Here is a 22,953-nt window from a genome sequence, read left to right on the forward strand (position 1 = left end):
GCTGAGCCATCTCCCCACCACCGCCGTCTCCAGCACTACAAACCCCAGCTCTGCACAGCCCTGCACTGCTGGGGGCACGGCGCTGCACACAGCGGTTCCTGCAGCCTGCCAGCCCCAATCCTGCCCTTTGCAGGCAGCTCAAGCGCTGCTGGGCTGGGTTGGGATTTCCCCCCCTCCCGACTCAGCAACAAAACACGAACAGACAACTGGCTATACTTGCTAATAATGTCAAAGCACTACAGCAAAAGGGATTCTTATTGATCTTTGCGGGCTCGGCTCCAGAAGACAATTTGAAATAGTTAACACAGCTCAAAGCTGTGTTTTTAAAGCCAGGGAAGAGGAACACAACCCGTTACCCCACAGCACAAAGGAAGCAGAGGAGCACAGCTCCACACACAGGACCCCACCAGCTCCAGCCCCAGCCCAGCAGGGACACCTGAGACCACATCCCATATCTCCCAGCACAGAGGCTCCGCAGCCCCCTGGCACCCAGCGATTGCCCCCTTCCGAATGAAAAGGCTTTTTTCTGACATTCAGATGGAATTTCCCACGTTTCAGCCTGTGCCCGCTGCTTTGGCTCCTGTACCACTTTCATCAGCTCCTGGCACTCTTGCCAACTATTTTTTTTTGCTGCTACATTTTTATTATTATTTTTTTAATAATCGTGATCAGTCTAAATTCACTTCCTTCCTTCCTTCCTCAGTGCACTGTTTCACTCCAACAGCACTGGCACAGCTGCCCAGGGGGTGGTCGAGTCACCACCCCTGGAGGTGTCCAAGCACCATGGAGATGTGGCACTTGGGGACACGGTCAGTGGGCACGGCGGGCCAGGCTGGGGATGTGAGAGCTGTTTTCCAAGCTGTGATTCTATTGTAGGGCACACACAGGCAGTGCGTGCACCCACACCCAGCTCACCCCAGCATGAAAATGGCAGAAAAACAGAAACAGGGCGGCAGCAAGAAAGCGTGCGAGGTCCATCTCTATTGCACAGGCCAGACACAGACCTTCCACCTTCCTTCCATCAAACACTGCCCTCTGCCACTCCAGTGAGCACCCAGATGCCGTGCATCACCACAACGCCCCACATGCACTCAGCTCCCCATGCAGAAGCCGAGTCGTGGCGGGGCTGGCGGAGCACGGGCGCCATTCCCATAGCGAGGAAGAGGGAGAGCGGCGAGGGAGGAACGCTGCTTACACTTTCCATGCAAGGTCAAGAGATCTCGCTCGCTGTTTTCTTTTGGCAGCCAAATCAGGCCAAGAACATACAAGAGAAGCGTATCTTAAAGGCCTCAGAGGCTAGTGGAAATTTCCAGAACGTCCTGGACAAGAATGACTTACTGGAAGTAATACATAAATCAAGCAAATGAATAGTTACCAGACAGCAACATAAACAGCTGCCACGGGGATGAAATCAGACCTGCCGTGCCAAGAGGCGTCAGCCGCATCGCTGCTGCACCTTCGGGGGAAGACGGGGAAAACAACCGGAGGAAAAGCGCAGGAAGCGGCCGCCCCAGTGCTGCGCTGTGCATCCCAGTGCTGCCAGGCACTGAGCGCCACGGAGAGCCAGCATGGCCAGCTCAGCTCTGAGCCGCCACGCCAAGCACCAGGCTGCACTTCTGGGCACAAGAGCCCAGCAGATTCCTTCTCCCTCTCCTTTGCCAACAGCACTCGGTCGGGCAGAGCCCCATCCTGCTGCTACTGCTGGATCTGCCATGGGAACCATCGCTGCCGATACGTGGGAAACGCTTTGGGCGGGAGATGGCAATCAGTGCCACGGCGGTAAAACACGTGAACTAGAAAACACCGCCACAGCAAAAACAGAGGGAACGAGTCACTGCTGGCCAGGCCACAGCTGTGAATGATTAAAGATAATTAATTTTGCTAAACACACGTACACGCATTTCTGCTGCAACCCCAATAACTGCTTTGACCTTTTGCAAGGAGAGGTGTGCATGCCCCGAGCAGAGGCAGCTTTGCCCCACAGGCTGGCACCAGCAGCCATGCCATGCAGTGGGCAGCAGCCCAAGGTGGGCATAGCATAGGGTTGCCACACAGCCCTGCCTACTGCAGCGAGCACCAGTCCAGCTGTGAAAAAATGCACAAAAATAGGCTCTAAAACCTCCTGCTTTGCACCTACAAAGCACACTAAAGGAGAGCAGAACGATGGGGATGGCACTGTAACTCTGCTAACACAACCAGAAATTTTCTCAATCAGCTCCAGCTTCCAGCATGGCCGCCCCTGAGCTCACAGCAGCCTGTGCCAACTCAGCTGACAGGCCAGGGAACGACAGGCTTCACCAGAGCTGCTGCATGCTGTCAGTAAAGCAGCATTTGGAAGTGACGTTCCTGGAGCATCCTTAGAAGTCTCCTGGGCACAAGGTCGGGCTTTTCAGCACAGATCCTCCTGAGAAAACACCAGATCAAACTGGTCTTGATCTTTCAGGAACAATAATTCAGCTGGGTTTATCACAAAGGTCCCAGCAATGTGAGCATGTCCCAGAAAAGAAAATTAAAGGTTTCATCGATTCACAGGTCAGAGATTAACATAATAATGGCAAATTTCCCTGGAAATGGTGTCTGCAGAGCAGAGGAGGACACAGGCAGCTCTGGGCACAGACGAAGGAGCACTGACAATCCCAGCTCAATTCATGTTTCAGGGGATGCAGCCCCTGCTCACAGGCAGCACAAAGAGGTGTGGAAGCGAGAAGGGCCCAACTCCACCACTTCAGCAGTGCTTATCCTGGCTCAGGTTTCAGTTGTATAATAATTGCTATTTGCATGGGCTGTGTGAGCAGGGCTCTCTTACCACTGCAAGCAGTGCCAAACAAGCAGCCTGGTTTCCCTTTTCAGTAAGCAACAGCAAAACATGCAAACAAAACACGGCACAGAACACCTCTGTGTGACCCACAGTGGGTTCTTTTTTTAGTGTAAGAGATCTCCACATCAATACTCTGAGAAATATTTGTTAGCTCATCTGATAGAAATGCAAATCTTGATTATTCGTATGTTACTTAAAAAAAGAGGAAGAAGATGAGACAATCTCCTCCGAGAGCTGCAGCAGGGCCCTGCCTGGCCTGCTCTGACAGCACTGCTGGCTGCCCCTCGCATCAGCCCACCCAGAGCACCCAACCCCCCCTGCAGGACACCCCTCCTTCTGCTCTCTGCCTCCCTGCAACCATTTGCTGCAGATGCAAAACTTCACCCACACCTCACACCGCCTGCAAGCCCCCCGCCTGGCTCACCTGCAGGGACCCCAAACCCAGTGGGACGCCGTGGGGCAGGAGGAGAGGAGCAGGACTGGGGCCGGTGTCATCCTCCCTGTCCACAGCCCTGTCCCTCTGGAGCAGCACCTGGCTGTGGAATCTGTCTGCTCTGCCCCCAGGGACATCCCATGCCACCTCACACAACGGCCCTTCCTCCATCACACATACACCAGGAGCGCCTCAAGCTTGCTGTTGTGGTCAGCCTCAGCGCTGCTGGAACAGAACAGGCTCTGATCCCCACAGCTTCCTGCCTTTCTCCAAGATCATTTTTTTCCCACTGAACACTGTAAGCTGTTTCTCCTCCTAATATAGCAAGCACCACTAGCACTCATTGTCTGTGTTTTGTTTTAGTTCCTTCCTCGTTAAAACAGCTTGAAGCCCATTGTATTACCTGCCTCCCCAGCTCCGCATCTCACACTCAAATACCACAGGGTTTCCCTTTAAATGAAAAGCACTTCAGCAGCTATGCGACTCCTTGCACATACTTGGCGGATGGGAGTACCTGGAACTGCCTTTCCCTTGGTTGCAGCCCATAAATGCAGAAGGTTTTGAAACTGAGATCTAAACAAGCCCTTTAGTTTTTAACAGCCTTGCTGGGGAGAGTCCATGGAACAGATACAAACTCATGTCATCAGAAAGCATCTGGAGTCGTTTTTAAGCACATTTCAAGTACCGTTTATTATTTTTTCTCCAAAATAGATAACTTTGGGTTTTCCCAGATTTTCTTCTGAAAGGCTCAGGTCTGTGGGTCCTGCCCAGTCCCTCTGCTCACCCAGCGACCCAGCAGCCTTTGGGCTGGCACAAACACCTTGTGATGCTTTCACTTCCTAAGCACTAATCAAAGGTTTCCATGGCAAACAGCAGGAGCAGGAAGATGGGAAATTACAGGTCAGCTCTATCACTGAAGGCAAAAAAATCATCCAGTTCCTTTGCCCTTGAAAAGTTTCAAGGTAACCTAGGAGTATTAATGAATTAAGTAGCTTTAAGGCAGAAAATATGCCTCAGAATAGTCTCCTATTGTTGCAAAGAAATATCTGTCAGTCCTTTAATCCCAGGCTTGGTCTGAACCCCCGCAAAGATCTTAACCTGGCTCTACCTGCAGCCAACACAGCGCTGCCACACCGCTGCAGGATGGCACTGGGCTGCCCTGCTCTCCCATCTCACTCACACACAGGTTTCCACTTGGTCGTCAACCAGATATGACTCAACACCACAAACACAAGGAAACTTTTTTTTATCACTGTTAACTTTCAAAGGAAGTGGAAAATGGAGAGAAAAACATATCAGTCATATACGTACTTTGCCAAGTGGTTCATGAGCAAGTGCAGCATCTGCCTGTTTTTCTCCGGGAGCCGATGAACAAGGCTGTGGATCTCTGACACCCTGGATTCCTGATTCTCCAGTTCTGTGTTGGAAATAAAAGATGATTCATCTCTGCATCATGGGTTTATTATAGAAAAGGGCACGCGGGCCCAAACAGTAACCCACACAGACATCCCAGGGACCCAAGGCTCCCAACCCCTACCTCTAACCTACACCAGGCACACTGCAGGTATCCTCCACAGCAGTTCTTCTCTTTACCAGCTCCAATCAGTTGTTTGAAAAAGTAAGAAACCAATGGGCTGGGACAACAGGCTGAGAGCAGATGCCAGCCACACAAAAAGTCAGCTGCGATCAGGGAACGGGCTGGCCGTAACCGGAGCGTTCCTCTGACTTCAACAATGGGAAGCAGCAGCACGATCCCATCCAACGCGCTTCTGAGCACAGCGTGCGCTCAGCACAGCGCCTGGGAAGTGGCAGCCTGCAGTCTTGGGGCTGCCCCAGAGCCCGAGCAGGAGCCATGCGAGCAGCCCCTGCCGCCATCCCTTCCCAGGAGGCCACTGCCGATGTGACCACCGACGTGAGCCCTCCCTGCAGCACACAGCTCTGACCGCCACCTGCTCCCACACAAAGCATGCTCCCAGGGCAGACAAAGGAAAGGAGCTCAGATGCTGGAACCGCAACTGATAAAATCAGAACGGTGTAGGTGTGCTCAAACAACAGCCTCGCTGGTTTTGGAGGTTGATGGTCAGAAGAAGAAATACCTGCACCACCAGCTGCTGCCATCAGACAGCCCTCCTCTAAACATGACCACGTGCTTTCTGTTTATCCAGAAAGTCCCACACGGCACCCTGCCCCTTGTATCTCAATTCTTGCTCTGTTCTCCAAGATTTAAGATCAGTGGGAGAGCAGCAGGGTAGAGGTTATGCTCAGCTGCTTGCAAGTCCTGTTCCTTTTCTGGCCCCGTGCTGTAAACATCAACAAACTCACTTGCTGCTTTGATGAAGCTCCTTTGAAACTGGTACATCATGAGCGGCCCTGGAAGCATTCTGGAAGATAAAAAGGTATCACACACAGCACAAGTGAGTAACACCATCCACAGAACTGCAGAAATAAAGCTCTGCAATCTCCATAAATTCAGCTCTGTTTTTTGAGAGCAGAACGAAGCGGTAACAACTCCAATTGATTCCTCTCATCAGAAGGCGCAAGACTTATTGAAGCACCTTCAGTTTATTCCTCCTCTCTTTTTTTGTACCATACTAAATTCATTTTTAATTTTGACATTCCTTCAGTACCACAGTAAAACAAAGCTTTTGTACCTCAGTGAGTCTGTGATTTCTGAGTAAGTTTAAAAATAAATTAAAAAGAGAAACGAGCCCAGTCATAAAACTTTAACAGTCACTGTTCCCATTACACTTCCCATTCTCCCTCCCACTTCCACATCCCTTCAGTGGGACATCTTGGAGCTGCTGACATTCCTTGTTGCCTTGCAAACAATTCAAGCTCTGGAACAAAGGTTGCCAATCATACAAAATTATGCAGTGTTTTGTGATTTTCTAGGCTGAGATCCACCCAGCTAATGACACTCATCGCTCTAATTGGATTTAGCTTCTCTCTTGCTCTCTGCCTCTCAAAAAAAAAAACAACAACCCAACACAGAAGGACAACACAAAGCAAAAACCTGCAGTCACAACAGGTAGAAGCACGTTGTTGAGAATGAGATACTGACTGCTGCCAAGAAACTAACATTTCTGGAAGATAACGCACATGATAACAGCATCAGCTTTCATATGGAAATTATTACTTACATAAAGCTTAGCACCCAGTTCTGAGAAGGGACTGCAACAACTGCCACGGCCCTGACAGGAGCACTGTGCTCACCTTCTCCACGCACTCCTCAGGCTGAAGCCCGCAGTGAAAGGCTCAGAGAAAAGCCTACACCAGAGCAGGGCATGCGAGAAGGAGCCCTGTTGTTACATTCATGCAATATATGCTCTTATCAGAAAGCTGAGAATATTCCCCCCATCCTACTCAAGCATGCCAGAGGGTCAAGGAAAAAGAATGAATTCTCTAAGGGCAGTTTCTTTGTTTATAAATGCTTTTGTTAAATAATAGGCAGTAAAGCCTCTGATCATCATGGAACTGGTCCTGAAGCTGCATGACAGACCAGCCTCGCTTCCCTTACCTCAGGTATGTTTTCAGGGCACTGGTGATGGTCTTTATCTCCCATTCTGCACAGATCTCAGTTTCGGTTTCAGTGGCAGTTTTTGGATCTAAGGAAAACAGAAGAAAAGTAAACAAGTGAACCCAAGTGCAGACAATCCCAGCTCGTACCACTCAGCACCGACAGCGCACAGCCAGCTGCACGGACGCTCATCACGTCCCATTCTCATTGCTCTTCCAAACCCCAGAGACCACAAGCTGCTCCCCAGCAGGCGCTTCTCAGGGAAGCCGACTTCATCACCAGACACAGGACATGCTCACTTGCACGGGACAAAAAAAACAGGGCAGAAAAGAAAAACATCAGTCATGAGCAACGATCCTGGCAGCTGGACTCAAAGCACAGCACTAAACAGGGTGCAGGGGAGCGCGGCAGTTGATGACAGGGGTGATGGCAGTGCACAGACACGACCCAGGAGAAGACAACCACAGATCCCTGCAGGACTCAGCAGAAAAATCACAGCTCCGACAGGGCTGAGGCTCCCAGCCCCAGCACTGCAGCCACGCACAGCACCAGTCGCACAGCAGGACCTGCACTGGCCACGCTCCGCGACCACGTGCCATAAACAAAGTGGGTGACACCGCTCCCGACTCTTTGCTATCAATTAGAAACAGGCAGCTTAGAAACCACCAGCACATCAGCACGAACCAGCCTGGCCACGGGCATCTCACACCAACACTTAAAGGCTCAGAGTACAGAGAGCAAAGAGCACAACCCTGCACAGCGGCAGTGAGGGATGCACCAGGCACTGCTGGGCAGGAGGCAGCAGCAGGACTCAGCCACGCTCTGACCTCAGTGAAACCGTGGGAAACCCCTCCAGAGCTCAGGAGAAACAGCAGTGGGACCCTCCGGCAACACAGGACCACATCCTGCCTGCAGGCTGAGCCCCACGGCCAGGCACTGCTGCTGGGTGCAGCTGCCGACACCACGAGGTGCCATAGGCAGCTCTGCAGTACCTTCACCTCACAGACACACAAGACGTGCTCTTGAATTTTAAAGGAATGGGTAAATATAGTGGAATTTTAAAATGAATGAAAATAACGCACTGAATAGGAGTTACAGAGTTTCCCTCAGTTTAACTTACAGAAAGAGGAACTCCTGAAACAGTAACCATTGGAGAAACGTACATTCACACCCGCATCACGTGCCTCGCATTAATCACAACTGAACGCCATCCTTCCCTCTCGATGCCAAGGCAACTTCCCACTGCATGACCTTCCTAAGGAGGCAATTCTAACAGATTAAAGATAAGCCCCCACAAGAAAAAGGCAAACAAAAACCTAAAAACAAACCGAAAACCATCTTTTTAATGGCAAGGCCTTTGGTGGAGCTGAGCCAACAGCTCCCAACCAGACGTCTTTTCGAAAGGTCATCCAGGAGCTGTTAAATACGGTTCATGGAACAGCAGGTGATGTCATATGGCTGCTCACATGCAAAGACTCTGTGCTGATAAGCAGCTCTCCCTGACCTTCACGCTCACCGGCCCGCACACAGCTATGGCAGTGCATTACAGAGGCAGCATCTGTCTGCCACCTAAATGATGGATGCAGTTTGCTCACAAGGGCAAACTTCCATACGAACCGGAGTAAATGTGAAATAGCGCCCATAAAAGCATCCAGCAAGCTCAGTGCAGTGTTAACCCTGAATTCCCCACTGCTGTCATTACTGCTCTGCTGTCTCTTAGCAGATGCAGAAGGAAGCATTTTGCTCACGCCACGACACTCCAGCATCACTTCCCACTTGTGGTGGGAGCTCGTTGTGCACGGTTACAAATGCCACACAGGATGCCTGTCCTGCTCTCTACGGGCTGCAAAGGAATTCATTACTTAAAGCCTCACGTGTGGGTACGTGAAGAAAGAAAAGGAAGCGGCACATCTCCAGATCTAAATCATACAGAAAATAGAACACGTTGTCTGTTTTTGTCTTTTGTTTTCCAGTAGTGTCTTTGCACTGCAGGTGACCATACAGGTGCTGGGGGCAGGACATGGGCTGGCAGCAGGAGCCCACACTGGGCAGACAGCCGCAGCCCAGCACAGCAGCCTCCTGCTGCCCCTGCCCAAAGCCCATTCTCACAGAACTTCTCCATCTATTTCCTGGGGACGGAGAAAGCTGCTGCCATAAGACAGATGGTTTCAATTCCACACCAATTTCTGCACGATGAGAGGAACTGCCTGGAGCACAAGCTCATCACCCAGCCATAATTCCCACCCACCCTTGGGTGGCTGGAGAGACTTCCAGAACAGCCATAAGACATTAGGTGACAGCACCTACAACCTGGAGGACACCTCGCCCCCCAGCCTGTGCAGCAGAGACAAGCCCAGCCCACCCCCTCAGCTCAGAGCTGCTACAGCATCAGCGCCCTCAGCAGTATGCCCTTCCACCAGGGCTCCAAGTGACAGAGCTCTGTTGGCTGGGTTTTGTCCCCATTTCAGCAATATGGGGAAGGCTGAAGAAAGGCAGCTGACCCTCCCAGAGCTGAGCTGCCCCCACAAGCCTCCACACACGCTGCCCGCTCCACTCCGAGCTCCTATGAGGCCAGGGGCTCTGCCCAAGCCCGGCTGTGTCACCCCTGACCCCAGAGCACTGCAGCACAGCACGGCCATGGCCTCTGCAAAGCAGCCAGGGCCCTCCCAGCAGTGTCACTTACATCAGCCGCCGCACGCTGAAATTCAATCTTTTTGCCATTTAAACTGCGTGTGAATCACTGAAGCTGCCCACATTCATTTCTAAATATAAGGGGAATCTGGAGTCGCAAGCAAAATCTGGCTTTGCTTTTCACGAGGGTTGGATGCAAACACAAACTTTTGAGCTGAGCGGTGCTGCTACCTTCAGGACACCAAACAGGAGGGACAACACGGAACAAAAGAGGCTTTGACAATTCAACACTTTCCTTGCAGACAGTTCAAAGGCCAGCTCCACATAAGGACGGTTTAGCCATTGGTGATTGAGAGAAAGGTGGGGAGATGGGTGTGCAGAGAGCCCTGGTGATGGGGGGCCCTCAGGGGAGGAAGCTGCCAACAGCCAGCAGGCGCTCACTGAGCACACAGCCACCTCTCCTCGGCCTCCCAGTGCCGACAGCTAATGAAGACACGCCACAGCAAAGAGAAAACACTGACTGCACATCACCACGTTATGAGACACGAGGTCAACAGCTCAGTGGCTTCGGTCACTGAGAAGATAATGGATGCTGGATGGGGTCCAAAACTTTGAATCCCTCCCAGCTCCAAAGAGCTCTTTAAACAAGCAAGTTTTGCCATCTGTCACAGCCTCAGAGCCTCTAATCAGAACTGATGCAACCGTGAGGCCGATGCAATGAAGCTCGGCCATGGGAGAACAGAGCAGGTTCAGTCACCTTGCAGTTCTCGAGATGATGCACACTGCTTCAGAAGCCACAGGCACAGGACCTGGCACAGCAGAGCTGCCATGCTGCACGGCACCCAGGCCCTGGCCTATTTTTATCAGTGGGCAGCAATGCTCTTCAGCTGATGCTCTAACGCAATGGTGCCAAATGTGTGCACCATGAGACAGAGCTGGCTTATCTGCGTGGCCAGCAGGACGTACTCACATGCTCCAGAGCCTATGCCAAACTTCTACTAATAAAAGAAAAACAGGCAGTCACTAGCTCTTGTGACTGCGGCGAACTTTCCAAATGCCAGAGCATAAGTGATGCAGACGTGTCCCCTTGCGTCAGGAGAGAGCTGAGGGCTGTGATTCAGAGCCTTACCCTTCTGCTTCCTAATAGTCTCTCTGGATTACCAGTTTTGAGGAGGTTAGTGCTGACATCGGCAACAGCCACCAGGGGCTTTGCTCACAGAGCACTTCAGTGGTGGGAAAAGAAGGAGGAATGGGGATGAAAGGAGGGAAGACGTTCAGAATGGAACGCAACGGCCTCAAACTTTTTGCAAGGAGAAATGCGTAGGGGTTCTGAGGGCTGCTGGGCAGCAGCTCCATGGCTGCACACCAAGGCCATGCTGTCAGCACCAGGCTCTGCCACGGTGTGACCTGACAGCTCCTCCGCTCCCGAGCACCCACAGCTGTGGGACCCAACGTCTCAGGCATGAGAAAACGCATGCTTGAAAGCTCTGAGCAAAACTATGTTAAAACAGGCACAGGAAGGTCCAAGGAGAAAGTCAGAGCCACAGGCAGCATGCAGCATGCAAGAAAATAATTAAAAAGTATTCTGGGAACGCTGCGGGAGCTATGAGATTAAAAACCAAAGCTTTCAGCTCTTTCTTCTAAGATTTTAGTTTGCATTTGGGAAGGATGCCAAAATTTGTAGCGCATGTGAGTAGGACATCAGTGACCACAACAGAAAACTTGTCAGAGCAATGCTCTCCACAAGTCCTACCTCCATAACCTGCCAGTAGTGCCCTGGGACCTCCGGGCCTCTAACAGCATGTGGTCCTAAGGGCACAGTCACCACGATTAGGTACCCAGACAGGAGCCTCCGTTCTTGGTTTCTTGGACTTCGAAGCAGCACAGCCCACTTGCCCATAACAAAATATAAGCTACTCACCCATTAATATACTCAACAGCTTTTGAACTCTAGAGTTTACTCCAACAATTCTGTAGAGTCCTTGCTCATTGATCCCTGGAAAAAATAAAGAGTTTATTAGGAGGATGTCAAAAGAGCTATTAATATTTATTTCATTTCTCTGGGCCCTCCAACAGCAATAATTAAATACTCCCACTGACTGCATACAGAATTATAGAAGAGGGTAAAAATTGGTTTTGATTTCAGGGCTTTCACGTGTTGATTAAAAGTAATGACCCCAGTTAGCTCAAGAATCAAAAATCCAAGGCCACCACACAGCACTAGCAGTGAGGGAGCATGGCCACACCATGAAGGATCTGCACACAACGTACATCAGAAAGGCAATTTGAGAAAAATTTCACTGGGCCAAGTTCTTCAGGCTTAGGTCTGAGCCTTTTCCACATTCTGCATGGAGAAGGGCTGAAATTCATATCTGTTTGTCAGCCATACGAGAGGAAATGCTTTGTTATCACTGCAGGGGGGCATGCTGTGGCGCAGCCTGTAGCTCTGTGCTGCACCTCCTGGCTCAGCCCCATCCCCGATCCCACTGCCAACCCAGGCCACCCGGCAGCACATCTCAGCACGGTGTGTGTGAGCACATCACAGCGGTTATCTGACGTGGGATTCACAGGGTTAACAAATCATCCGCGTTCATGAGAAGAGCAGGTAAGCAATCGCTGCGCTGTGAGCAGATGCAACGCCTTCCCCCAAACCAGACCATCTGGTGAAGCGCTCTACCTCTCGTTTCAACAGCGTGTATGCATTTCTTGATTATGCTGAAGCCGATATTATCCAACTGGGCAGCTGAAAGGGAAGAGAGGAGAGAAGTGACAAACACCCCGCAGAGGGACGGCTTCTCATCCTGCAGCCATCCACAGCATTCACAGCAATGCTGTCTTCCTGCTCAGACAGGGGGGAAGGAAAAGAAGATAAATGAGGTGCTTGCAGAGGAGAGAGACGAGCACAGCTTTGTACCAGGTGTAGTGTGGTGAGCACACAACCCTCGGTCATCGCTGCAGCCTCAGCACTGCTCTGATCCTCACCTCCCGCATCTCTGCCCCCCAGCAGCTATGGCTGTGCCAGAGATTTATGGCTACAGCTGGTCAGAACATGAACCAAGGGGAGATATCCCAGCGAGACCTTTGTCTGCAAAGCTGACACTAGGTTGCTTGTGAATAAAAAAGGGGAATCATATATTTTTGACACAATAAATCCTGCAAAAAAACTGCACAGAACAGCCCGCTTCATCTAAGTGCTGGTAATTCCTATAAATCCTTTCCACGTCCACCCAGCTAACCCAGCCCGACTCTGCTGCACAGGGCTGCACCGACACCCAGGAGCGACCCAGACGAAGACATCCAGCATCCCCACTGCATTCTCCAGCAAGGAGTTGCACAGCTCTCCCAGGGCCATCTTATGCAAGGACTGCACAATGCTGCTAACCTCTCATCCTGAGAGGGAGGGCGCTGGAGTGAGGAAAGCCACAGCATTATCTTAAAAGCAGAGGACTTCACTTCTGCACAGGCATGAGGAACTGTTGTGCTGGAAGAGACAACACCGTGCCTTGCCTAGAGGCCAAGAGGAGCAGAGCAGAGCCCAGGGCTGGCAGTGTCCTCACAGCAAGGCACACGTGATTTTATTCCTATTCTTCTCCCTGCTCAAATTGTTTATTTAAACACAGATTTGCACTTGGTTCACGACAGGCTTCCAGTCCACTGGCTGCCTATGCCTCTCATGGGGCCAGCCCTTGCTAATCACTCCTTTTGAGTTCCCTGCCGGTGTTGTTACATGATGAATGGTACAAAAACCTGAAACAGTAAAACAGGTCTATTATACTTTTCTGGGCAAGCACTGTGGAGTGCTGAGCCAACATAAGCACATAGGCTGGAGGATTCCTGTGCTGCAGGATGTACAAACATCCCAAAGCTCCAGGGTGCTCTGCTCAGCACCCAGGGGCTCAGCACAGCTCCCAGCCGCCCTGCAGGCACAGACCCAACAAAGGCAGCACCCATCAGAGGGAAGCTGCCTGCAGCACCTGATCACCACAGAACACTGCATGGGGTGCCTGAGGAGCAGGAAAGCACAGTGTGGAAGCCCTTCTGTACAGACAGGCCCACCTGGGCTTCCTAGCACTCAGTCCTGATCTTTTGGCATCCCTGTACAATGCTGTCCAGCCAACACAGCTCACCATTTTGGGCTCGCACGCTCTAAGTGCCAACCATTCCCACAGTGCAGCAGTGTCCCTGAGCCCCTGGGATGCCTGAGGTTGAGCACAATCACCAGTCCCATTCCCTGCATGCCCCACCACAGGGCCAACAAGGGCTGAGCCCACACCTCGCTGTGCTGCTCGGCCATAGAAGAGGGGAGAAACAGGAGCAGTTTTTCAGGATGGAAATGACTGAGCATAATCCTCCCAAGTAGATGAATAAGCTCTCCAACTCGTTGCTGAGCTCTGGATCAGGAAAGGTCGGGGATTTATTTGCAGTAGTTATATCCAGAAATAATATCTGATTAAATATCCAAAGTGCCTTTATTCATCTTTAAATTTAACTTTTAATGAGCATCATAAAAGCTTGATTTTCCTCTCACAGAAGCAGCCTCCCTTTATCTCATTAATTTACCCAATGATTCCGAACTGCAGCAGCACAGATGAAAGTCAGATTCGTATCCATTGCAGCCCTGACCCTTTTGCTGGCTCCACTCACTCCAGCAGCAGAATGGTCGGCAGCTTTGGGCTTGGGCTGTTTGATGTCTGCAGGCTGGGAGTGCTGAGAAAGGAAGGAGCTGCAGACCATCCTGCCTTTGGGGGCTGCACAGAGAGGGAAGGCAGCAGTGAAGAGCAAACCCTCAGACCCACCAGAGAAAAGCACAGCCTATCTGCACTCCTCACAACAGGCATCCCTAATCCCCATCCTATCTATTTAAAACTGCCTCTCCATCATAACTGGGAGCAGACCCGCAGCCTTCTATTAGCAGGGTAGTGCTGTACTCTGCCCACAAAGCAAAGCTACACCCTTCCTCCCGTTATTCCCTGTCCATGGAGGCTCCCCAGGGGACAGACGTAAAACACAGCCTCCAGCCCAAGATACACATCACAGGCTCTTCGTTCCAGAGCAACATTTCAAAGCACTGCTGAGATACAAAGGTGATGCATATCATTTGTACTACCAATGTTGCACACACAAATATTTATCTGACCTTCGTGTAACATCGTATTCCCAGCGCTACTGAGCCGGTCTCATCCTGTCCTATTTTTGCCTACCAGATTATTTCTATTTAATCCACTAATTCTTCTACTTTATGCTGATATGGTATCTCAGAGCATCAGTGAAGGGGCACGAAGGCACAGCCGGCCCTGCTGAGCCACATGTAACCCTGCTGGCTCCAGACGTGTACGCATCAGCCAAGGCAATGCAAGGCCAAAGCCAGCTCCCCTGCATTCCCCACTACGCAATTCTGTGTCGTGTAACACAGTGCCATCACAATCACGATCGTTATGAACTTTTTTCAAACACCACTGTGGTTTTAAAAGCCACAAGGAAGAAAGAAACCAAGTGCAGACCAGAGAGAAATGAGTTTTCAGTCTTAGCTGTCTCAAAGCACCAGAGATGCCAAGCTGTGGGGAACAAGGACCACCAGGAAGGGCCGTGCTTCCATCCTGAACAGGTGGAGAATCAAGTGGATGTGAAAAAAGGAGGTGAAAGCAGTGAGGAGAGGAAGAGGACAGACTCTTCAGCAGGGTCTGCTGGGATAGGAGAAGGGGAAATGATTTCAAACCAAAAGAGGAGAGACTGAGATTGGACATAAGGAAAATATTTTTTACAATAAGGGCAGTGATGCACTGGCACAGGTTGTTCCAGAGAGATGGTGGATGTCCCTTGAAGACATACAAAGCCAAGATGGACCAAGCTCTGAGCACCTGACTGAGCTATAATGTCTCTGTTCATTGCAGGGGAGTTGGACTAGATGACCTTTAAAGGTCCCTTCCAACTCAAAAGATTCTATGATTATTTCCACAGAGCAGAGCAAGTCCCCTTCATTTGAGAAGCAGCACATCTCAATCCACCCAGCTCTAGCAGTGCACTGATACCCACTCAGCCCCCAGCACTCTGCATTGCTTCCTCCCAGCTCCCAAAGAAGATTAAGATAAATCACCCCGCAGGCTGATGGCCATCTGGCCACACAGCAGGATGTAAAATCCAAAAGCTCTGTAAAATTAGATAGTGACCAAAAAGCAGACCTCACTATAGAACTCCCAGTCTCATTCTCTTTCAGACCAGCATAAGTAAGGCAGGAAGCAGAGTTATATAGGTTTTCAGGGTCAGGCACGGCATCCGGACTCCATTCAATCATTACAGTCATTTCAAGTCCTTATAGGAAGTTCCTGTAACAAGGGCTCCGTGGCACAGAGCCAGCCTCCAAATCAATTTGAAGTGGGGCTGGTGAGGCCAGCAGCCTGCTGCAGACATGGTTCTAATGTGCTAAAGCACAGCCAGGTGTCAGAGCACAGCAAGCAGCAGTTTGGTCATAGGCACGTGTGAAATTATGGCCACCGGGCTGTGCAGGAGCAGCCCTAACCCTGGGGTCCCAACTCACCACAAAGCTGCACTGTGGTTGGGTCTGCAGAGCAGAGACACGGAGATGTTCTCATTTTTCAGATGGACAGTCACCACGGACAAGATACTGAAAGATGAGCAGCTTTGCCACAGCCCCCTGGGCTGATTAAACCCCAGTATTTGTTTGGTGAAGGCGAGCAGGGAGAAACTTGGCATTCGGTCTTTGTCTGAGCCTCCCAAGCCTTTGCCAAATGCTGAACAGCCTCAGAGCACAGCACGACAGCAGCGTGGGCTGCATGACCACCAGAGCCGTACACACAACTTCCCAGAGCTGCTGGGGGCTGGGAGCTGGCCCAGGGAGGCCGCCTGCAGCCAGATGAGCCGGTGAAATGCTCAAAGCCCCCAGCATACCCCAGGTCCCACCCTGGGCAGGAGAACCTCAGGCAGCCCTTTCCCAAAGAAACCCTAGGTGAGCATTCAGGAGCCTCTACATGGCGCCTGCCGCAAGCCTGGCAGCTGCAATCCTGGATTAGACAACACGAATGACCTTGGGAAAGCCATGAACACATCTGACTCGTGCTCTTCCCATCGCCAAAAGCGCTGCTCTGCAGGATGACTGCAGCGCAACTACCAGCCCCACAAGGACTGCCGGCTGACAGCACGTAAGATGGGAAGGCCACAGCCTGACAAGCACTTCTTTCAGAAGCAGGGATTGCTTCACTGCTCCTCCTCCCTCCCCGCCCCCATCCCAAACGTTTCCCTGCTTTTGCATCACCCCTCCATAAAGTTCAGAAAATGGTTTTTTAACACAGCTCCTTGAGCCAAATCGGCACATACTGTCCTGGCACAGCCAGGGGTTGTGTGTAGGGAACAGAGCAGTGACAATTAATGGCCAGATTAGGACAGAATTGAGCAAGTCCTGTTCTCTGTCCCTAGGAACCATATTTTGATCCTCTGTAAAACAGAACACATTGAAGTGCGCTACACAGACTCCACATTCAGTGAGGGCACTCTGTGCCCATGGGTGTGAAGCCCAGTGATCAACCCCCCGAGCATCACCTGGGCTGCACAAAACCAAAACGACAACATGGAAGACCAACACGGACAGAGAGCAGAAGTGAGGAAGCGACTGTTCCATGCAAGGGCTGAAAATGGGCGTGAGGAAAATTAATTGCAAATTATACCTATTATGGTGAGAAAAATGCCCTGACTGAGGCAGCACAAAAGCAAACAATTTACTATCGGTGTGGGTCAGGCTCTTGCATGACCAATGACTTTGGGGGAAGGAGAGAAGGGATCAGTTCTGAATGTTGCAATTATGGCAAATTCAGACCTACTGGGAAGTGGCTCAATGAAGAGCTTTGAAACAAAGGACCCGAGAGCCAGGACCAGGTACAACTACTTGTCTAGGAGGAGAAACAAGTGCTGTCTTGACTCAGGTCTTTGATTGCATGAAGCACAGTTAAAAATAGCCAAGTTTTTTGTTGAATTTTTTTGTTTGTTTTTGAAGGGGTGCTGTTGACAATTTCAATCAGGTAAGAACTCCACAGTCTTTACATTTGTGTTCCACTTTCCCCCTGGAAAAAGCAAGCTCATCCTCCAGGCTCTGGTTCTGCCAAGCAAGCTGCTACTGACTGCAGGATGCCACCAGCACCCCTGCTGCAGCAAATGGAGGAGCCCGTTCATTTCTCAAGGGTTTGCTTAAAGAAATACACACATATATATATATATATATATATATATACTTACTGCCTTCGCTTTGATTGTCCTTGTTCGAGTTGTAGACCTGGAAAACACAAGAAGAAAGTCTCATGAAGATGCTGGCTGCAGCTGGGAAGCAGCCTGGCCTCAGCGCCCCCCCAGCCAGACCCCCAGGCCAGCACAGAGCTGTACCCCTCAGGACGGCACACTGCAGCAGCCAGAGCTGTACCAACAACCAGAACGCTTTCCAAAAAGAACTGTGGACAAATGGCACCGGCTGGGTGGGAATGAAAACTTCATGGGCTTTGAAACACAACAGAGGTGGGCATTCTGCTCTTCTGAAGTCTTCTGTTATAAAGGACATAACCTTAGAGTAAAGCCAATGATTCCCCTTATATGTTATGGGCACTGCAGTAGCACCTGGGGGGTGCATGCTGGGCAAGGAGCAGGGAATCAGAATCACAGAATCTGGGAGCCGTCCCCACTCACGTGTACCTACAAGTGAGTAGATGAGTCAGGCAAAGAGAAAGGAAACATCATGAATTCACAGAGCAGCTGAACTGCAGCAGGATGAGCCGCCCTCAGCCAGCACTGTGATGGCACCCTATGTGTGAAAGCTGCCCCTCATCCACCTGTCCTGAGTACATTACAGCCAGGCTACTTCAGATAAAAGCAGTGCTTTACTGGACAGAAGCAAACGGGAAAATGTCAACGGAGGGCGTTAATCACAGTTTAAGCATGGTTTAAAAGCCCAGCATAATGAAAAGCGTGGCTGAGGAGGTCAGCCTTCAAACAGGTTGTGCTTCTCAACCTCAACAGATGAAGACGGTTAAAGAAAAAAACAACAAAAGTCCTTCACCAACCCAGAGCCCAAACTAAAACACACACGCAGCACTCCGTCAGCATCACAAGGTGGAGCTGAGCATGGCAGCATCCACTGTAACAGGAAGAAATGCCTGTGTAGGCTGCTAAACAAAGCCATCGGCGTGCACACCCTTCCTCTCGCAGGGAACAAAGCTGGGAGCCCTCTTCCAAGGGCCTGGTGCTCTGATTTAACCACATGCTGCATCCAGAAATAGCAGGTGGGGAAGGAAAGTTTCCAACAGCACTGTTGATAGCAACGCACAGCACAGCAATGAGCAGAGCATCCGGGAGAGCAGGGTGGCAATGAGGCCCTGAGCCACCATCATGCAGCTCACGACATGCTCCAGCCAGGGCTCCCAATTAGTGACATTAACCCCAAGGATGCAGAGATCCACAAGCAGCTCCTGGGTGCTGCAGCCCAGGTGTTTCCCAGGCTCCAAAACCTGCAACATTCCTGCAGCATTCCCAAGGAGCACCTTCCCCAGCTGCCCCCCAGGGGATGGGTCTGTGCAGTACAAGGAGAAGTGGGGTTTTTGTTTGCAGAAGAAAGGCCATCATCCCACATCTGGAAGCTGGGGGATGATTCAGCAGCAAAAACAGCCAGAGTCAGCAAGCGAGTTTTCCTCCAGGAACAGCATTTGTATCAAGAAAATAAAATAAGTGAAAAGAGGGAAGGAAGCACACAGCAGGCTTTCCACCCGTGGGGCCGCCTTGTAGCCGTGGCCACGAGGGCAGCTCTCCAGTAAGATGCATTCCTCTCCAGCCTCAGTCTCACCACTGGAGACTTGCTGAAGGGAGCACAGACACGGGCTGGGAGCAGTCCCACCCAGCGGGGGCTTGCAGGGCGTGAGACCCCTCCGCAGGTCAGCACTCACACTACAAGCTCCCCTGCTGCAGCTCACCCACAGGAGCCCAGGCTTACAGCTGAGCACTGCATAGAACAGAAGGGCAAGTCAGGCGTTATGCTCCATCAGCAGGTTGCCATATCCATCCCAGACGAGCTGGACACCAGCATCCTGCTGTGCCCAGGGCTGTGGTCCAAGCCCAGCCACCTCCTGCACAGTGAACGCCAGCTCCTGTCCTTGGGATCCCATCAGCTTCAGTGCCTGCTGTCCTGCGCTCTGCCTGCACTGCCCAGCTCTCTGGGGCTGCTCCTGCAGCTCCAAGTGATGGCACACAGCACCACAGCTCCAGGGGGAAATGTGTCTGCCTGCATATTTGTTCTTCCAGTTTGGTTAAGCAAAACCACAAAGAGGTTATTAATCATCAGACTGTTCTTTACAAAAAGGGAAAGGACAGACAAGGAAACACAACACACTTGTGCCATTAATTGCAAAGCATGCACGTTCTATAAGGGAAATTTCATCCAGAGTCAACCACGCAACCATAAAACAAGGAGATGCTGTCCTCCTACACCTATCTTGCTCAGGACAAACCTTTTATCCACATCAGTGGCAATGCATTAACACCATTCTACAACATCAAGGTTTTAAGCCCCGATTCTGCAATACCCTCCCCTTTTCCAAAACAAACACTACTTTGTAAAAGAAACCCTTTTGCTGTACCACCGAAAGCCTTCTGAAGAAAGAGATTTTTGGGACAAGAGTTTCCAAGGGGTGGCCAGCAGGTACCAGCTCAGGGCCTCGGCATGGCAAAGTTCATTCAGCCCCAATTGATTCCATAGGCATCAACACTCCACGCTTCCAGAACAGCCTTGGTAATACACAGGGCCTACAGCACAAGATCCTAAGATCCTGCCTCACACATCTCAGCTGCCCAGCGAAATGGTGCCGAATTCTAAAGAGGTTCTTGCTATTTGCCATGCCCAAGTCCGCATCGATTGCTGGCACAAACCAAGTTACAAGCTGTGCATGTTCCACCTGCACCATCCCCTACAATTCCACCACACCCCACCTACCTTGCAGCTGTAGCTAATAAAAAAAAAGGCTAAATTGTAGATATTCTTTATCAAAAATCCTCTAAGATCCACCATTCATACCCTAAAATTCTCCTGCAGTCACCATGTGCAGCCTGATACCAGCCTCTGCTTGCACACAAGGAAATCAACAAGAATCGAGTTTACCAGTTTTTACAACCTGCTCCTATGTAAATGGCACACATGTGAGCTGTTGGCTCTGTGCTCACTCAACTGCCTGCCTGTGGGCTGCTTGGGGTGAAGCTGGATTGTGGGTAAAGGAAAGGAAAAAAGAAGCAAGTTGGGGTTTGGAAGGGGAACTAAGAAAAGGAGGTGTTGAGTAATTTTATGTTTATTTCCTCATTTCAGGTTTCACACTGGTTTGGCTACGAAGTCCACCAAGCTCCACCATAAATTAACTGTGCTCTCACATGGCCATTGCATGTTTGCACACAGCCTTGCAGAAAACAACTGCATTCCATAAACAGAAGAGGTTTTTACTTAAAAATCAAAACGGCCCAAACAAAGCCTTAACCCTTGCAGGCTGCACAAAGCTCTGCACAGCTCCTGACATCTGCCAGCTTTGAGTATCAGTACCAGATTTTGCCCAGATAGCCAAAAACCAGAGCAACAAACCACCTGCCCCTGTGAGGCGAAGGCAGCAGCGGTTGACAGAAAGCCTCCACTCACAGCAACGCCAGCAGCCCTGCTCTGCCCCCACAGATGGAGGGATGTCCATCTCCAGGGAAGCACGATCCCACCACTCCAACCACCTGGCAGGAAGGTGGTCGGAACGATGGCAGGATCCACGCAGTCCTCGTGCTGGACCTGCTCCTCCAGCGCATTCAGACTAGCAGGTACTTCCCCAGCCTCCCCGGAGGAGCGGTGCTCATAAAGCCAGGAGCAATAGAAGGAAGCGCTGCAGCATTATGCAATTTCCTTGTGATTCATAGTCAGAAATGCTCAAAACAGCCACGAACGAGTTTTTCAACTTTCAGCTCAGAAGACGAAGAAGCCAAAACTTTATAAATAGAAATCATCACATTCCCACATTGGTTGTCCAACTGGCTTGCCAGCCACCTGAGGGCAGGTTGTGAAGATACAGAAAGGCAAAACACACACATTTTTGGAACTTCTTAATAAATTAAAGGGGAAAGTAGGGTCATAAACAGCATACCAGCCAGAGCCCACCCCTCAGGTTCATTCAAAGACCTGGGCCAAGGCCAGGCACTGTGTGGCACTGCAAGGACTGCGTGCTGGGACTCCTGCCCAGCCCTTCGTCCACCTGCCCCATGGTCCTGCAGGAGACAGAGGGTACAGAACTGCCTGGAAGAGCCTTCTCTCTTACTGTCTTCACTTGAACTCCAACAAAGCCTCAATCGTTTTACCACAGTCCAGATCCCAACATTCTCAACCTCTTCAGAGCACAACAGAAATTGAAATGCATCAGGATCAACCACAGACACTTCTTCCCAATCCCCACAAAGTGTAAAAAGCCTGAGCAGCACTGACCATAGTGGAAAAGGCTTATGAAAATCCCTGGACAAAAACAGGCCCCAGAACAACAGTGCTCAGGAGAAGACCAGAGAAGGCAAACTCCTGCATTCCCTCACAGCTGCAGCAGCACGCAGAAAAGCCCTCTGATGAACCACAGCAAACACACTGTAAATGACAAACAGGTTTTCAAGATGTTGGGTAACTCAGAATGATTTCAAGAGAGTAAAGCCTCCGTGAATTATTTAGCACATATTCAGTGTCGAAGGCATTACTTTGTTTTTGCTGTTTTTTATTGCCAAATACTCCATTATTTCACAGCAACTCAAGAGAAAAAGAAAGTGATAAAATTGTATCTTCAAGCATAATTTTAGTATAATTGGATGGAACATTTTTCCTGATTGCAAACAGCAGGAGTTAGCTACTCACATCCCCAAATTGCTGTTGGATGAAAGCACTTCCATGGACTTCTGAGCAAGACAGATCTGTGAGTTATCCACCTCTTCTGGCAAGGCATGCCAATGCTGACTTATTTACACATGGCAACTATCGTGTTTCTGTCTTGTCTTCTGTGCAGTTGATGCAGCCACCAGGTTCACAGTGGGGCCAGACAAATGGCTGGTCCTGCACCAGAAGAACAGGCTGAACAGGCAGAGGTGCACAGGGCCCTGCCTCCCCCAGCTGCCAACCTGGGACCCCCCAGCGCCAGCTGCAGCCCCTGGGCTCAGGGAGCGCGGCTCTGAGCCCTGCTGTGATCCCAAAAGACAGGGCTGAAGGTCATCAGGTGCAGCACCACGTCAGCCCTGTGCTGCCCAGCGCCATCGCTGCATCCCCTTCAGAGAGCACAGCACTGCCCAGAGCTGGGCCCGGGCACCTGGGCCCCCTCGTGAGACAGTTTGGGCATGCCTGGGGAGGGGAAGGCACCTTGTAACCCTGACCTCTACTGCTGCAGGGAAGGGGGGAAATGGAAAGAAAACAGAGGAAAAAAGAAGGATCAGCACATGCTGTGCCATGCCAGGCAGGATCCTCAGCACCTGACGCCCGAGCAGCCTTGGCACTGCTGCAGAGGAGCTGCTCGGTTGGGA

At 50.9% G+C, this 22,953-nt stretch overlaps 1 protein-coding gene across 5 annotated transcripts in view; it reads right to left on the reverse strand.

Moving 5' to 3' along the window:
* The window catches only part of ARHGAP26 (Rho GTPase activating protein 26), a 104,766-nt gene that overhangs the window by 40,252 nt on the left and 41,561 nt on the right, over window positions 1-22,953 (reverse strand). For all 5 annotated transcript variants that reach the window (XR_006180925.1, XR_006180927.1, XR_006180926.1 and 2 more), the window contains exons 12-17: window positions 17,644-17,680; window positions 12,077-12,142; window positions 11,321-11,395; window positions 6,769-6,856; window positions 5,574-5,632; window positions 4,563-4,668 (exon numbers count right to left, since the gene is read on the reverse strand). Coding sequence is in view for 2 of the 5 variants with exons in the window: in XM_042881557.1 (XP_042737491.1) it covers window positions 4,563-4,668; window positions 5,574-5,632; window positions 6,769-6,856; window positions 11,321-11,395; window positions 12,077-12,142; window positions 17,644-17,680 (431 nt within the window). In the remaining 3 variants the exon portion in view is untranslated. The remainder of the gene's footprint in view (window positions 1-4,562; window positions 4,669-5,573; window positions 5,633-6,768; window positions 6,857-11,320; window positions 11,396-12,076; window positions 12,143-17,643; window positions 17,681-22,953) is intronic.

The sequence above is a fragment of the Lagopus leucura genome, unplaced genomic scaffold (genome assembly GCF_019238085.1).
Source record: "Lagopus leucura isolate 7727_CA_CO unplaced genomic scaffold, USGS_WTPT01 Super-Scaffold_100030, whole genome shotgun sequence".
Taxonomy (NCBI): Eukaryota; Metazoa; Chordata; class Aves; order Galliformes; family Phasianidae; genus Lagopus; species Lagopus leucura.